The following is a 17,954-nucleotide window of genomic DNA, read 5'->3' on the forward strand; positions in this document are numbered from 1 at the left end:
AAAACCAGACTTTTGGCTTGAAGAGCCAGCCAGTGGCGGTGGACCTTATCGGGTGGAGAGCACCGGACCCAGGGTGAGGCTGGCCGGCCCGGTTTCAGTCCCCTGGAGGAAGAATCCTCACTGGCGAAAACGAGGCCTACTCCGGCGGTGAGTGGGGCAGACGGCCGCTGCCCCACTATCCTGCCCGTCGGCGCTCAACCAAGGCCAGACCCGTCCGGTACTGGCCCCGTTCCCCCCCCTCTGGACCGGGGGGGTTATCCCGGCCCGCAATGGAGGAAAATACCACCGTCCACCAACCAGCCTACAGTGCACCGTGCACGTCGACACCAAAATGGCGGCAACACGACCAATACAGCGTTACACAGCTATACCTGCCCGCAGGCAGAAACAACAGCTACCTGCGAATCACAAGCATGACCACAAGAGATGACCCGTATGGGAAGTCCCCGACCACCTACCCACGGCTGAGGCTCAGCTGCCGCGAATGCCTCCCTGGGCCTTAACATCAGCTTGAACAGGACCCCAACTGATGGCCACGAGGAACCAGCAACATGGTACCCTGAACACACAGCACTGAGGGACTTCTGATCGCCGGCGGAGGGCATGAAAGTACCACACAGCAGATCTGCTTGCGGGGATACCCCAGCGACATCAGGCTGCCAGACCAGCTGACCCATCTTGCAGGGCACCGGTGGACTTTGTCGGTAACTTGGCTTACCTAGAGGACTGTATGTCTAATATTATGTTGCCACTTATCTTTGATTTCACCCTTATCTGCCATGATAGGCACATGCACCCTGTGACACATTATTTTGATGCCGTCTAAAAGATCTCTACAAGGTGATTAGCTAATGATGTGCCCACATCTAAACGCACTCAGCAGATCGTGTTTAAAGCAGTACCCTGCATGAACAAATTTAGTGTTACATAAATGGTCAGTCTAGGGAGCCTACTCCTCTTCCCTGTTCCCTTTTCCTCCTCCAAATCCTGTGTGCTACTCAAACTGTCTAACAAAACACACTATGCTCTGCACCGTTTCTACCAGAGTAGACTTTAGCTTGCATCCTTTAAAACAAAAATGTGTTGTCTAACTGCATGCAACGACTAAGATTCATTATCTCTTCTTCAGCTATTGTCCCTACACGTTTGTGTACTTCATCTTGTATAGCCAGCATGTACCCAACCTGTTTTATTATTTACTGTATAAAAAAAATATGTGCGCACTTATTAATGCTTAACAACTGTCCGAACTCTTGAATGTTTTTATTACTTAAGAATGCTGTTGTGGCATTACAGTCATGCGATTGTTTATACATGCACATCAAAAATAAAGAATTTAAAAAAAAAAAAAAGTAGCCATTAAGCCACAAAGTAGCCGTATGTATACACTCTCCAAAACATATATCGAGAGGAGGAGAACATGATAGACAGAGATAGGAATAGGTTTCAACTTCTTAGAGTAGCATTTGTACAATAAAGTGGGATAAACAAATAGTATAATTGAAAGGAATAGCAGGGTAGAGACTTCACATAGAATGCCACCCCTACCTTATCAAAAACACCCTCCCTCCCCCCACTATCTTGTAGTATCCCAATTCAAATCCACTGTTAGTATCGGCTTGGGACATAATTATTCACAGGTGTATATGAAAAGAAGAAATAAAGTAAAGTATCTGGGATTATGTGGGTAGCGATTGGGTCATAGGCATATACTGTGTTGAAAAAAATTCACATTGATCTAGACCTAAGCATACCACATGAAGTCCCCATTTAGATACCTCAACAATAAATCCACATAAACCTGATAGAAGCCGATTCAAACAACTGCCCCTCAGTTAGTCCTAGTGTCTAGCTAGCTGCTTCAGAGAAACCTCAATAGCTGGCCCTTCGCTTAGTATATGCTCTCGTTTTAAAGCAAATGTTTGTTCTACGACCCATAGCATAACTTGGAAAGTCATTATATCGACTGCACAATGTACTGCCCAAAATGCTACTTTTGCTGCGTAGAGACCTACCTGTGAAGCCTCTGCTTGCGCTGCATTAAGTCCTTGCAAGGTCATTTCGTGGTTTAGTTCAATGTAGGTGAATAGCAATCCACGAAGCAACTGCATGGACAAAGAGATGCACAGAGGCAGTTCAGACAGCAGCAGTGTATGGATCGCTTTATAATTTTTGATGATTTCCTCTTCTTCTAGGGTCATTTTGCCGGTTTCACTATACTTCTCTTCAAGATTTTCACAATCCAGCAATTTATCCATGCGCTTCCGGATTAAGTTCTTAGGACCTTTTAAGGATTCCGATAGACTGGTAAGTGGTTGAAGAACCAGGAGTTGAAGCCTTCTCTTCTACGAGGAGAGAGGGACACATTGGTTATATCAGGAAATCTTACTTGTCCCTGTGCAAATATTACAAAACATGGTGATGTGATCTGTAATGGCTTACTGGAGTAGGTTATCTATAGGAATTGGTAAATCTGTTGCACATTTCTACTGCATATCTGTCTATATAACATTAAAAAAAAAAAAATCTCATGTAACTTCATACCTAATTTTTATCTAATCTTTATATCGTATGCAACTGCTTATCTACCTCTCATATAAACTATGTGTATCATCATATCTACATCTCATATGGTGTATCTCATGAATTATCCTCCACTCATATAATAAAAATCATTAAACACTTAAAGCCGCACTGTCAACCCCTCCTGACAAATGAGTATTTCATTCAGATAGAATCTTTATGAAATACTTATTTTGACTGTATTGGAAATTCACTGAAATTCCAACCCAGTCAAGAGATATACTGAGACAAGTAGAGGCTACTTTGTCTCTGTATTTCTCCTCCTGACTTTCTTAGATTGAGGCAGGAGTCTAAGTGTCAATTCCAAAAGTCATCACCAGTGACAGCTGCAGGAATATCGCTGTATCTATGGAGGATCTGCAGTCTTGTGGGATCCTCCATAGACTTCAATGATGTACTCTCAGCCATGTGCTATACGTTCCAACTACCGGACCCCCCAGCGGCGTCAGAGGTCTCTGCAAATTCAGCACAGTCCTGAGACAGTGACAGTCACTCACTGTGATACGTTTTAAAGCAGCTTTAATGGATCCGCAATGTTTTGACCTATACCTAGGTAGTTTATCAAGCTAACACCACAACAACACAACAACATGTGTGTAAATAAAGATTTTTTCATTGATGTATATTCTATGGGGTATGGTGGTGACCCATACTCAGTTAGCACCCTGTGATTTCTGTTATTGAGTGCAACCCTCTTCTCTATTTTTGATACCTGAGACAGTGACAGTTTAAGAGGCAGCACTGGGAATGGTGGTGCTATTATTATGAAATGGGAAATAATTTAAGTTAAGACATTAAGTTAGGGACCAATTTTACAGCGTAGTTTATAGCCCATAATGACAGACCTAAGCATTGCTAAATAAAAAAATAGATACAGTATATATATATATATATATATATATATATATATATATATATATATATATATATATATACACACACACACAATATATCAGACATATTCGAGGACTAACAAAGGTCTGTCTATGTGTGCGGGCATATGTATTCATGCCAATAATTAAATTTAACAGATTAAACCACATACAAACTCTAGGTAGATGTTCTGGTACAATTCCATTGTAAAGTCAGGCTTGTACTGGGTTGATACGGCTTCTTCCTCCATACAAGATATGTCAGGCTGTCTAGTAAGCAATTCCTGAGGGCAGAACCAGAGCTGTGATTTGTTGTATACATTTTAAAAATAGTAGAATGACCTTCAATGCAAAAAGGGGCCCCTTTGCAAATTCTCGTTATGATTAGACTCTTAACTCACATTTATTGATCTCTGTTAAATAATGTTCTTGGTCTATAAAATAAAAAAAACCTCAGCAAGTGCTTGCATTTTTTTGGTTTTCAAGTTTGTTCTAGTTTTCATCTGTTTTTTTATGGCAAAATAGCCAACATTCAGTTTTTCCACTTAAAAATGGCAGCCTAACAGCAGATGACGTAAACACTTATTTTTGAGAGATGTAGGTAGTGTGGTTAAATTATTTTTCATTTCTCAATAGATTAGCTGAACTCTGCTACCAAATCCTGTATTATCCATGGTGACCGTACCGTCCCTTAAATCAGGAATAAATATTGGAAACTCATCGAATACAGGATGGGTGCCATAGCAGCCCAGCCGGATGCCTCATCCATGAGAGGCACTAGAAAAAGAGAAATGGTTGACTTAAAGGGACACTCCGGTCACCAATACAGCTTTAATGCATTTGATAGTATATGGCCTCATTAATATGCTGTGTTTTTTTTGCATGCTCAAGTCTTTATAGTTTTTGCATAAAATAAATAAATGCTTTGCAGAATGCTGCTCCATAATCCTGCCTCTTTAGGCACACTCACTCACTCTATAAAAAGACTTCCTTATCAAATGTATGCACATAGTCACTCACAGTACTGAATGATCTGAGCTACGAAGCAACCTGTGTTAGTAGTAGAGGATACCCAGGGAGGCATAAAGTATGTTTATGGTTTATAGTTTCTCTGACTGTAAGCAGCCATGTTGTGTATTAAAAATGGTATATATATTTACGGTAATAAACATATTTACATCTTAAACCACCTAAGGCAAATACACTACAAATTATTCCCACAGAGGAATTTTTTTTAGATAAAAGAATTATATGGATCATTAAGTGGAAAATGGTTTTATCAAGTAAAGAGCCCTGGACTTGCTGTTTGCCACTAGGGATATGTCTCAGATATTTTTATTTTTTTTACTCAAATGAAGATATGAGCTCAGCCCCGCTTCTCCACCATTGACTACTTATACTAAGATGCCTGCATATAGATTTTGATTTTAGATTCCAAGTGCACTTCTTGGGCAAAGCTTACCTCCAAAATATTTATATGATTCAGGACATTTTGGTGTAGCTGGGAAACCACAGACGCAAGACACTGGAAGTTTTTGGCCAAACAGTCATATTCTTTGTCTTCTTTCTACCAAGATAATTAATTAAAGGGTTATAAAATTACTAATAAAACCACACAATCTACATAAAACCACACCAAACAAAGTGATTGGCAAAATTACCTATTCAGGTAAAGACACTTCTCGGGCTTATTCACTAAAGTGTGAATTTTCATGAATTCAAAGTGAATTTTAAATCAAATATAATTGAAAATAAGGTGAATATTCTATCAGAGCCGGTCCTTAAAAGGCTCTAGACCACGTGAGTGAATCCAGTGTAGGATATTTTTCTCACCACTGTACCGACCATACTGCACCATATTTTTATATACGGTATTTCATTTTTAGGATTTCCTCATTCATTGTTCACAATTTTAGGAGTAAGTGTTTGTTTATTTGTTAAAGCGCTACACACTTTTCGCTATTGGGCATTTATTTGCACAATAGCATTCCTTTGACACATCATAATTGAAAATAAACACGCCAATAGATTGTAAGTCTCTAAACGGTTTTTTATTATTATTTCAGCTGTTTTTGCTAAAAACTCCAAATCCTGATAATTCAGGATTAATATCCCCCACCAAGTATTCATATAGCTGCTCAGAGCTGTTAATCAGTACAAACAAAACTGAACATCCAATGTCCTACATACATTATATCTTTGCTTTCATTAGGGTACAAAACAGCTGACTCAGCTACCTTGCGGAAACATGAAAAAGGCAACAACATAAAAATTAAAAACAAGTCTACTAAATGCTCTACGGAGAGCTATATTTATGTGAGCATTCAGGGTTATTCATTTAATTCAGATTTGTTTTGCAAATACAATCAGAATGAAGAAATTGAGCCTAAAATAAAAAAAGTTGAAAAAACATTATCGAACTAAGCTTGTAACTAAGTGTAGCGATTAACCCAGATTGTATGTGCATACACACAAAATCAAATTTTGGGATTGCCCCCCCCTTATAATTATGCATGTTCAGGTGAGTGCAGCCCTCTTGGTTTCATATATGTTATCTATTTATTTATTTATTTTAATAAACACAATCCACGGTCTGCAGCATAAATGGATGCAATTGCACATGGCATACCTTCCAACAATGGGAGGTATGGTATTGGGAATGTGTCAGAATATGCTAAAGGTTGTGTCGTTTTAAAAATACAGTGCCATATTAAGTAATGAGTGCATACAAAACTCTACAACTCTACAACACTGTTGACTTCTTCCACATCATCAAGTGATCCCAAAAGATCATCAAAAAGTAGCATAACAAAATGCATTTTTTTACCCAACCCCTCTTCCTCTACATTGCTTCTCTTTGTCGAGAGCTAGAAATTGAAGAGAAGGGGTACCAGAGAGGTCTATCCGGAATCATTCAAACTATGGCTTCAATTTAATTCCTTTGGATAAGCTTTTTAGTTAATCACAAAAATGCCCATGCCAATTTATAAATGGGCTGCCTTAGTCCCCCAGGTAAATCAATAATAAAATCCCATCAAATACAACTTAGCACAATATTTAGGAAATTGCAAAAATACTAATTAGTATCTTCAGGTAACATGATGCTTTACCAGACAAAGGCGTAATAAAGGAATATTATGAGCAAAAAATAGTCAGAGTGCATACACAATATAGATCACAAGCAAATTATTTACACCAACAACAGATAAAAACAAAAGGGATAAAATAACAGAAAGTCCTAATCACTTACTAAGCTCTCCAAAGTAAATACTTCTGCCCCACGGGGTTTCTGGTAGGAAAGATGGTGACTCACTTAGAATTAGATTCTGGCCCCAAGCAAGTATACAGGTACTTCAATATCATTGGATATATACCCTGTGGATTACCACGCATGGTTTAGCGGTGGAGTTAAGGCATATCTATAGAGATAAGGAATGACCACCCCCTTATGTTGCAGACCAACATCAATCCAAATGGAAACAATTGGTTCTCTTCTTTTATGTACCTGCCACATAAATAATAACTGCATCTACGAATTTGTTATTATTTTCCCATTCTATAGATGTGTTGCACACAGTACTGGCGACCCAATATGGCGGACATCACAATTCCTTCCCCTATGGTTAAGTTATGCCAATTATGTTTGGGCATGTTTAGAAGAGGGCGCTTGTCACATTCCAAATATAACAAAAATGAGGCTTAATTATTATTTGGTGGGTAAATATTAATGTTTTTTCCTTTTGGATATGATACTGAAATAAGGCTAATGGCCATTAACATATCAAATAGATTGACACATCAATTAAGAGGTACAGGACATATGGCTGAAGTCAGACGTTTAGGCTTTTTACATGTAAAATCTAACACCTTGCAGCTTTCACATTCCTATGCAATTTACATTACCCCTTCTGTCATCTGACTTCTGTGGAGGTCCCAGCTTCAGAAGGAATTATGGCTATAAACCTTCCATACAATCAAATTAACCCCTTTTGACATTGACAATACCATCTCTACCAGGCAGCTAGTTCGTCTGTGCTCTACACAAATTACATTACAGGACAATATTCCATAGATCAATAATGAATTAGGCACCCTTGTGCTGTGACACCAGCTATTAAGATCCAGCGCAGTGAAGAAAAGATAAAAATAAAGACAAGAGGCAGAGAGGGGAAACCATGTCAGAGCCGCTTTAATGGCGAACTCTGTCATTGTTTGTTTAAAAAGCTTCCAAAAAAATTTACCTACAATCTGTTAGAAAAACTTTTCAAGCAATTAAAAGGAGGCCAATGTACATCTGTCCGCTACCTCACTGAACAGTGTTTCTTAAACCATGGGTCCAGACCTAACATTGGGTCCCCAATGATTGGCTGATCATTTCCTAGACAAATGCCTACAATATATTGTTTATTGTGGTAGCAAAGCCTCCCCCTCTGATGTGAAGAGCACCTTTAATACAGGAAGCAGTCTAATGTAGAATTTATTGTCTTACATATATTTATTGAAATGAGTCACCATGGTAATCCCATAACAATCATTTGCATCCACAACATATAAATGTTAAGTACCACTTTCTTAAATTATCCTTATGAATCTTTATAAAATCATGACAAAGTGCCCATGGTATGTGAGCTCAACTAAAAAGGAATGCTGGACCGTTTATTTTCATTGTAGATTCATGGGATTATGAATCCAAGATTCCAGGCATACTCCCTTTTCTCCAGATAGATATAGATAGAATATATATATATATACACATAATGTAACACACATAATGTAACATGAAATGGAGTAATAAAGGTTGAAATGGAGTAATAAAGAGGTCAGCTTGGTCACAGACAGCTCTTGTGTTATAATTCTACCATCACAAGAGTTTGGTGGTTATTACATCCACTATAAATCCAATTGTTGGGCCTCAGAACCCTGAACTCACATAGTTGTCCTACCTTGGGTACTATGCCAGCTTGATGCTTTAACAACTGGCTTAAACGTGACTTCTTCTTAGACAGAGTGTGTGGATTTATCTGGTATACTTTCTCCAGCAGAGTGCGTTGGTCCTCCTGGACATACTTGCTGGCTATAGAAATACAAGGGCAGAACACAATTTATACATTCAAAAACCTAATCCAGTTGAAAAACCTGTTATGTAATTAACATGGTACCTGTCCGGATTTAAGTATTATAGGAAAGGCTTCACCAATTAGTTTAAGGATGTTCAAGTAAAATTAATCTACATAAGATAAGTATTATCCTTCTTGGTTTACTGGGTTTCGTCACATGACACAGGACAAGAAATCTGTAAAGGATTTATATGTAAACCTTGAGGCCTTAATACACTTTTTCAAGATTTTGTTTGAGAAAGAAAATGTTCCCCTTGGTTCTGTCCATCTTTTAGGCATTATAATCAGGTCATGATTTTTGGCATGGGTTTCAATATGGGACCTTAATAAGGTTTTACTAATATGGGACCTTGCTCCTTAATTAAAATATTTTAATACGTTATTGGTTCAACTTCATTTCCATGATATTACTATGTTTTATGTATATTGCAAGCACTGCAGCCATATAGTAAAATAGTAACTACTATAAATGATGTGGCCTTCACAATTTAAATAAGTGTCTGTCGAATTTCCGATCACATGGGTAAGTTGCATTACTGCACACCACACAATCTCTTTTAGTTAGATATTTAATGATTTCTATTAAATCATGGCCTGACCCAAAACTGCTTACTACTTTGCAATCCGGATACATTTCTTACACACATTTACTGCATTGACTGACTATTGTTTTGTATTGAAGATTTAGAAGACCATTTCTGAGAGAACCTCTGTAAAAAATAATAAAGTCTACTGCCAGTGAAACGTTTACAATATAAAATAGCCGTTTGTAAAATGGTCTCATTAGATAAGGTCCCACGTTTAATGCCTAACTTAAAACAGCAGTGAGAAACAAACTGTCAAAATCAGGAGATTTAAGAACATACATGAGATAATTTTCAGTAAACATATTTTGTTACTAAAGATGCTCCCAATGAACTCTATACAACACAATCGAAATCTTATCCTTACATCTGTACTTAAATTTCTAGTAGTACAATTCCTTGGTTCCTGTGAGATGCCTTCAAAGGCATAGAAATGTCCACTAACAGAATGTTGTTTCTATGTATACATACAGTTTTAGATAGAAATGAGGAATAGCTGTGCATTGGTTAGTGTGAATTCCAAAGATTCTCATAAAGTAAATGAAGAAAAGTTTCAGTTAGTTGTAAGACTATGGTCTAGAATAAAGAGGGATGTTCACAGAAGAATATAAACCATACAAGCAGAAAAAATTGGTTGATTCACATTGAAGAGATGAGAGAGGAGAACTCAGAACACAAAATAAATATTAATGTAGAATGTGTAACACAAGGCTTTGAGAGGAGAGGGTTAACTTCTATCCCTCCCTGGTCTATTATCCTAGAGCGACTCTAGGAGCAGAGTTATCAATGTTTGCATGACGCTTGGTGTGAGGACGGCAGAAACGAGGACCTTCAAAAGGTCTTAATGAGGAAATGTCTCCAGTGGCTATCAGTGGCTAAAACGCAATGTCAGACTGCAGGAACAGATTTTTGGGTCTTATAGTGTCCCTTTAAATAGTTGGATAGAGTTACTTACCAACTTCCTTGCGTCTCTTGTTCTCATTAATGTTAGTGTTCATTTGCATCACAGCTTGCAATGCTCCCTCCATTGCATCCTTTGCTTCTTTACTGAGTGACTTGATTTCCAGTATCCTCTGCACTAATAAGGGGTACTTGGTGACACGCTGCATAGGTTTTACTAGGTAGAATGTGATGTCAGTGTAGTGGCATGAAGATGATCTAAAATGGAAATGGGCAGAGTGTAAGTTGACTGTAATAGTTTATGAAATATAGTTTAATTCACAATTGAAGCAACTCAGTCTGTAATATGCATGTTCAGTTTTAGCAATGCATTTACATTTTTCATATATTATATATAACTTGTATCCATCTTTTTTCAGCTATCACAATGGTCATTTATTGAATTGTATGCAACTGACGCAGCCAAGATGTTGGGCCACGCCGCTATTGACTAGTACAATCCACTTCTCAGTGGTCTTACATCCAACTTGCCCCATTACAGTCTAAAATTGATGTGGCGACAAGGCCTATCTTCCTGTCCACCCACACCTCCAGCTTTTGTCAGTTCCTACATAAGATATATGGCTCAGTTTAAAATGATGGTACTTGCTTACAAATCTCTAAAGAATGCTGCTCCTACCTACCTATCCTACCTAATACACAAGTATGTCCCATCCAGGGTCCTAAGCTCTGCGTCTATCCTTCCTTTGTCACAGCAATCCTATGGAACTCCCTTCCCAGCTTTGTTAAACTCTAACCCAATCTACATTCTTTCAAAAAAAATATTCAAAACTCATCACCACTCATCAATTAAACTCTTAATAGCTTTCCCTCCCTGTAACTTGCTTTCTCTTCTTCAGCTGTCATCCACCTTACCTTTTGTGTCACAATACCTAAGCAAGCTCATTTGACCAGGACCCTCAAATACTTGTCTCTTAGACCACCCATTGGACACTGCTGCTGAATTTTTTGGAGCTTTATAAATAATAATAACAACAATAATAATAATGCAATAAGACATTCCGTGAAATTAGTATCTTTTGGAGCGACAGAACCAATGGCTACATTTGTGTAAATCAGATACTCTCTAAAATTAGGTTACATCATAATTCTACAAATTGGAGGAAACTACATAAACACAAACATGGTTACTCACAAAAGTGAGAACTGCCAGGAACTCAAATCAAATTTAAAATTTAAGGCCATAATAGCTGGACTAAAATCAGTATTAACTTGCAGTTTATTTCTTTATGTTATAATGGCCTACATTTTAAATTTCATTTTGAATTCCCGTCATTTTAGTAAAATAGTTAATTGAATATGGGATAGAAAGAAAACTGACACATCACTGTAAGAAAAGTGATACATGCCAGTTAAGTCATCCAAAACTCCCCATAAAATGCAATCTCTATTTACCTGTGTCTACCTGTTCTTCTGTTACTCTGCTTAACAATCTAAAACACAAAGGAAGCTGCTCTGTAACTGTACTCACGATTCAGTGGCCAGAGCCTCTTGAATACTTTCAAATATATGTGTCTCTTTGTACTGGTCCAGCAGCGTCAGGGCTCTCTGATATCCACAGCAATACCGTGAGTAAACATTTTCCATGTCATTACAGTATTCTTGAAAAAGGATTCCTGGAATTCAGAAAATTAAGCCGTAGGGTCAAATACAGCAGTGTGTTTCATAGAAGCAGATGATGGAACTCATTAGACTTGTGCAAGGATAAAAGAAATTGATTTGTCTCAAAAAAAAATTTCTAAATGAATACAAAAATAGTTTTGGCTGATCTGAGACAATTTTTATCAATTTTTATCATTTTGGGAAAAATTATTTGGACAAACCAAAAAGGAATGAAAATTGGCCAATTAGTGTACTGTATCATATAAATATTATGTATATATTTTGCAGTACACTGAAAGACGTATTTTTATACCATTTGGATTAAGTACGAAGAGTATTATACATTAATACACAAATAAATATAGATTTTTATTTATTTTTTTTTACTCCCTTTTCCTCTTCTACTGGTAATTTCTCACTAACCATCAATCATTCCCCTCGAAATCACAAAACAAATGAAACGGCTCATTTATTCTTTGTTATGTTTGTGATTCAGTTATATAGAGTTACGAGTTTAGGATTTCATACTAATTGCCGATCTAAAATTTCCACCAAGTTATTTGAAGTCAAATGCACAAGTCTACAGCTCACGTGGGTATCTTTACAACCTACCAATATTAACAAGCTGGTTCTTTTCATCATTCTTGGTTTGATTTAACTCTGTTGAGAAGGATCTAGTCATCTGAAAAATCTCTTCAATGTTTGAGAAAAGGCTGTGGACGTCCACCTCTGGTACCTGAAGATCATACAACAAAATATATGTTGGAGGAATAAAAATTACTACAAACATTAAAAAATAAGTTTAAAAAGCCCTGTCATCCAATGTATATAACAGGTGTAGGCAACCTTTGGCACCCTAGATGTTGTGGACTACATCTCCCTAATGCTTTGCCAGCATTATGATTGTAAGAGCTTTATGGGAGATGTAGTCCACAACATCTGAAGTGACGAAGGTTGCTTACCCATGGTTTAGAAAATACTTGATGATGTATGTTATCAGTATTCAGAGATGGAGAATATATGGACTATGAACAACACTGATTAAGTTATATATTTAAATATTGAGATCTTGAGGAAGACCCGAACGGGTCGAAACATCGGTCGGATGATGTAAATAACTTTATGTAAATAAACACAGATTGATTGATTTAACCCCTTAAGGACCAAACTTCTGGAATAAAAGGGAATCATGACATGTCACACATGTCATGTGTCCTTAAGGGGTTAAAAGACCTGAGAGTGCATCTCTTACTCTTCTATCTATCTATCTATCTATATATCTATATACAAATAAAAATATTTTATAGACTGATTTTAATTGCAAAGTTAGTAGTAATTTCAGCTTGTTTTTTTAATGTATTTCCTAGTTAGGTCAAGAGTTTCTTGATTACTTCTTAGTTCTGTACTTGAAGGGATGGTTGGCTTTACAAGTGATAGCAAGAGGTTTCCTCTGGAACTGCACCAGGGTGTCAGTTGAGTGGTATTGGATTCAACGGGTTTAACTTCTGAGGATTAGAAGATTTATACGGATCGCTTTCCCATACTTGGAACACCCACATCCTTGTCACCAGGGTTCCTATAGAGTTCCCTCTAATTAGGAGGCATCTGATCTCTTTTCTTAGTAAGGCAACTTGAGATTAAGAGCAGGGCAAAAAAAAACTTGTATTTAATGTTTAATCTAGTGTCAAACTAAGTTTAGCATTTTGCATTTGCTTTATAAGTCAATATAAGTTATTAACAGGTCAATAAGATCTGTGCCTGCTTTTATACAATGTACACATACTAAAGGTTGCATTTTTTGATGCAGAGACCAACAACATTTGGCATTCATATATAGCCAACAAAAATGTAGCAACCTGGCAAACCTAAAAAAAAACTAGGAAAATGGCAAAATCTAATTACATACCCCCTTCAATTTATCTTTAATGTAAGAGATAATAAACTGCAGGGATCGGAAGTAAGATTCTTCTGTGTCAATGAGTTCAGCAACTGCTGGGTGGATGGTATTGGAGAGGCCCTCTGCATGATCTTCAAATTGTGGAATATGTTGAACTACATCAACAGGTGCTCTGAAGCCTGTAGCAGCTGAAGAATATCCATCAGACACCACTGGAGCCTGCCTATTATTACCTGTGGGATTAGAAAACCTGTGTGCAAAGCAGGGGCACAGACACACATTAATATCAGGGTGTAGGTCATAGCAACTGTTAAACTTGTAAATGAAAGCACTTAACACCTCCAAGACTAACAACATGTCAGGATTGTCTGAAAGGGCGCGAAAGAATTATAGTAAGCAACATAGAAAGACTACATGGGGCTATTGAAGAGAATGCAGAGACCAACAGAACACTGCACTAAATCCCAAATAATAAAATTATAACACTGTCACCAAACAACAAAATATGTTTGTTTTTCATTCTAATTATGCCATCTGAATAAATATTCCCTTGTTTTGCATTACAAAGTCTCGGGAAATGGGTATGAAGAGAGTGTAAATGCATTATAGTCTAGTAAGGCCAGGCTGACTATGGAATACGTGCTACATGGGTCAGAGGAATACTGTGCAACCCCATGTTTTTGTTTGTTGTTTTTTTCTTTAAAACAGAGGGTGCCAATATATGTGCTTAACCCCTTAAGGACCAAACTTCTGGAATAAAAGGGAATCATGACATGTCACACATATCATGTGTCCTTAAGGGGTTAAACAGGGGTAGGCAACATTTTAGTAGTACTGTGCCAAAACAAGATCACGAAGTCCCTTGGCGTGCAGGTCCTATTTTAAAAAAAATTGAGGTTTGTATGTTGCCATATTGTGCTTGTGTTTGGTTGCACTCGCAAATATCTGAAGTTTCACTGGGACTCCTGTTAGTCCAGAGTCTGTTTGGCTCCGGCAGCCTTGAGTGTCGTGCAAAGGCACCTGCAGTGTCATGCATGACACACATGCAATAGGTTGCATGACACGCATTCCTTGGGCTAGAGAATTTGCAAATCACATGACCTGTTTTTAAACATTTGTTATTATACCTCCATGTAACTGCACCAGGGAATAGACAACAAGAGTTTAGCATGAATCTTGTCAGGTATTTGAACCCCTCACCAAATACACATGGAAAAGGTGGAAGTTCCACCCTAACAACCCCTTTTTAGGTTTATGGGATCCGGGGGTCTTCTGCTCTATTTTATTTATATTTATCTTTTTTTATCTTTTCAAGTTTCCACACAATATGGTTTATTCAAGTGTTTAAAGTAAACAGGATTAAAAATTAAATAAACAATAGACTATTGTAGTAGAACACTCAAGATCTTCCACTAACCAAAAAAAACCCTGAAACCATCACCTAATAAATCTCATCCTAAGCTCCAAAACTTTACTTGCCATGGAGTAGATGAAGCTCCATTTGTCGGATTTTCTTCAGATTCTCTCAGACCTGGTGGCTCATTAAAAAAATTGTAAAAATTGTCATCGTCATCATCATCATCATCATCAGAATACATTGCATAGAAACCCTCCTCCTTTACTTTAGTTTCATGGCTTTGGTAGCTCGATTGTGGAGTCGATGCATAAGAATCATCGTCCCTCCATGTTGCATGGGGGCTAACGCCATGACCAGAAGACCTGTGGATTTACAGGAGATGTCTGATACATTAGAACAGAAATACACACTTTGACATCATTTTTCTTTTTTACTTTTTTTAATTGTTCTGAAAATATTTCATATTCCACTTACTTTTGAGATGAGTTACTCATTGACGTCTGTAGGATATTCACACGATCACATTCTGTTGGCTCCCAATTAACAGGGGTGCTGTCCAGTTTTTTAGAAACCACATTTTCATGTGAAGATGCATCGTGAATTCCAGCATTATTTGAAAAAGGACTTGAAGGAAAACAATTTTGATCACTGCTTGTGTCAGTCTTCAAGTGAACTATACTGATTTTCCGAGACAAGTTTGCCGTTTCAGTATATGATTTTTCTTTGTAATCAGAAGATCTGAGCAGTGAAAACAGAAATGATGAAGATAACGAGACTGTTTAGCTGACACATGTTTGGTTATTTACACAAACATTTAGAAGAAAAAATATTTTATCAAGATAATGTGAGAACCATTTCCTACTTAAGAAATGTTGATATGTCCCATGATGCTTTTCCAGCATGACCACATTGCAGCGGATACATTAGACATGTTTCACTAGCTGTTGGATGCAGCTGGGATAAAAATTTACCATTGTAAAAGAGATGAATGTAGCATTTAGGATTGACTTTTCCAGGCTCATTGCAGGTTAAGCAACATCAACTAGTTTGCAGTAATTGTGTATTAATATAGTTGTATATAGTTAGGAAAATCAATCAAAGCCCTTCCATAGGGGCTCTTGAAGCAATGCTCCTCCAGGATTATTTTGCACAAATCAAAAAAGTAATACCATCTCTTGGATACCAAGATAAGGAGACTTTACGCATGCAAGAAGGCCACCCATTCAGTTGCCATTTGAGCATCTGAGCCAAACATTCGAAAATAGAAGCATGCACGATGCCTTCTATTAAGAAGCTGTCATTGGCTCAAAGTACAAGGGGGCGGAGTTAGTGGCATAGTAGAACACGACAGCATCAGCCCAGCATGACCATGTTTTTAGTGAGGAGCTACACTAGGGAAGGATCCTCTAATCAAGGGATAGGCAACCTTCAGCACTCCAGATGTTGTGGACTACATCCCCCATAATGCTCTTACGCACATAATGCTGGCAAAGTATCATGGGAGGTGTAGTCCAAAACATCTGAAGTGCCGAAGGTTACTTCTTTAGGCATTGTTTCAATCAGTATATAGTGTAAGTAAACTATAGCACTTCATATTAATAGAGATACTCATTGCCTAGGAGCAACTCTTGGGTGAAGGACAATCGGCGATCTACCATGGAGGTTTCCAGGTTAATGTTCCATATCATACAAAACTTTATATAGTGGTGCTGTATTTTCATTCCGTCAAAAAACTAATTTAAAATATTTGGGCAGCATATACCAGTTTGCATAATATGAGGCAGCCCTCTAGAAATGAGTAGAGATACACTGTTTAGTAGGCCTTGTGTGAGGGACTTCCACAACACAATCATGCAGTCAGTTTGAGTACTCCGTGCCAGTCTCCACACCAGGAGCACCCATAGTGGCAGAGAGCAGTGTTGGCCAGTTATCCTATGAGACCGCACACAGAGAATGAAGCACACTCTCCGACAGCGAAGAATGATCAACAAGCATCCTCCGACGGTGGACTTCACAAAAGAAGGTTACCCAGTTGTCTATGGACAGCTACTATTAAATTAAAGGTTCTACCTATGCATTTTGCCCATTCATTAATTTACTTACTCTACCATCTCTGTATGTTGGCTGTTCCTCTTTTAAAGTGGTTGCCAGTAGCAACATAGCCAGTAGAAACCTTCCAGACTCTCCATTCTTTTATCTACTAATGTTTCCAACTGCCACACTGATATGTAAATCCCTGAAATGTAACTGCTACTCTTATGTGTGCCAGTGTAATGCATACCCATATATTATGTTGTGAAAAATGTAATTGATTCAACTGTATGCCTACTTTTGGATCACCCTGTATGTGTGTTATATATGTTTAAGGCCGTAAGGCCTGTATTTGTGGGAGGAGTTAGCGTTGCTATATAAACGCTACTCCCCCTTCCTACCTTGCCGTACGCACGCTGTTCACCACACCCACCTCTCCCTCTTATACAATTAATTCGGGGGGGTCCTCTTTTACAGGTCTACCCCCTACGCCGGTTCCGGCACACCACGCCGACTTAATTCCAATCACAAGGTATTTCACAATACGATATTAACTGACCACAAATTGACATATATGCAACATAAGCGCAAGCTGTAATACTTAACATATATTTGAACAGCTGCTTATATGCCGTATAGTGTATACATGTATTTTAGGGATTCATTCTAATTATATAACTATAGCAAAAGTTGGAGCTTGGATGAATCTTTTTCCAATTTCTTTTACTTAACTCACTGTATTCTGGATGATGGCGTGTAACTCATAACAGTTTGGTATAAAAGGACTTGCTAGGTAACCCATGATATTCTGACTTCGGACAGAAGGATAAGTTGAAGTGATGGGCATGAGTCAGATTAAATAGGTGGATTCCAACATTCCACCATCTTAACCTATCAGCAGCCACCACTGTCGAAAATGAACATTCTCAATGTGGAATATTTTAAGGTTTA

The 17,954-nt window shown here is 37.8% G+C and overlaps 1 protein-coding gene across 1 annotated transcript in view; it reads right to left on the bottom strand.

Annotated features, from left to right (window-relative positions):
- The window catches only part of ARHGEF37 (Rho guanine nucleotide exchange factor 37), a 100,404-nt gene that overhangs the window by 18,295 nt on the left and 64,155 nt on the right, over window positions 1–17,954 (bottom strand). The window contains exons 2-11 of the mRNA XM_063447337.1: window positions 15,447–15,710; window positions 15,095–15,334; window positions 13,625–13,865; window positions 12,331–12,454; window positions 11,588–11,732; window positions 10,112–10,314; window positions 8,399–8,529; window positions 4,918–5,022; window positions 3,629–3,739; window positions 2,016–2,345 (exon numbers count right to left, since the gene is read on the bottom strand). Coding sequence (XP_063303407.1) covers window positions 2,016–2,345; window positions 3,629–3,739; window positions 4,918–5,022; window positions 8,399–8,529; window positions 10,112–10,314; window positions 11,588–11,732; window positions 12,331–12,454; window positions 13,625–13,865; window positions 15,095–15,334; window positions 15,447–15,710 — 1,894 coding nt within the window. The remainder of the gene's footprint in view (window positions 1–2,015; window positions 2,346–3,628; window positions 3,740–4,917; window positions 5,023–8,398; window positions 8,530–10,111; window positions 10,315–11,587; window positions 11,733–12,330; window positions 12,455–13,624; window positions 13,866–15,094; window positions 15,335–15,446; window positions 15,711–17,954) is intronic.

This window comes from Pelobates fuscus, chromosome 3 (assembly GCF_036172605.1).
Source record: "Pelobates fuscus isolate aPelFus1 chromosome 3, aPelFus1.pri, whole genome shotgun sequence".
NCBI lineage: Eukaryota > Metazoa > Chordata > Amphibia > Anura > Pelobatidae > Pelobates > Pelobates fuscus.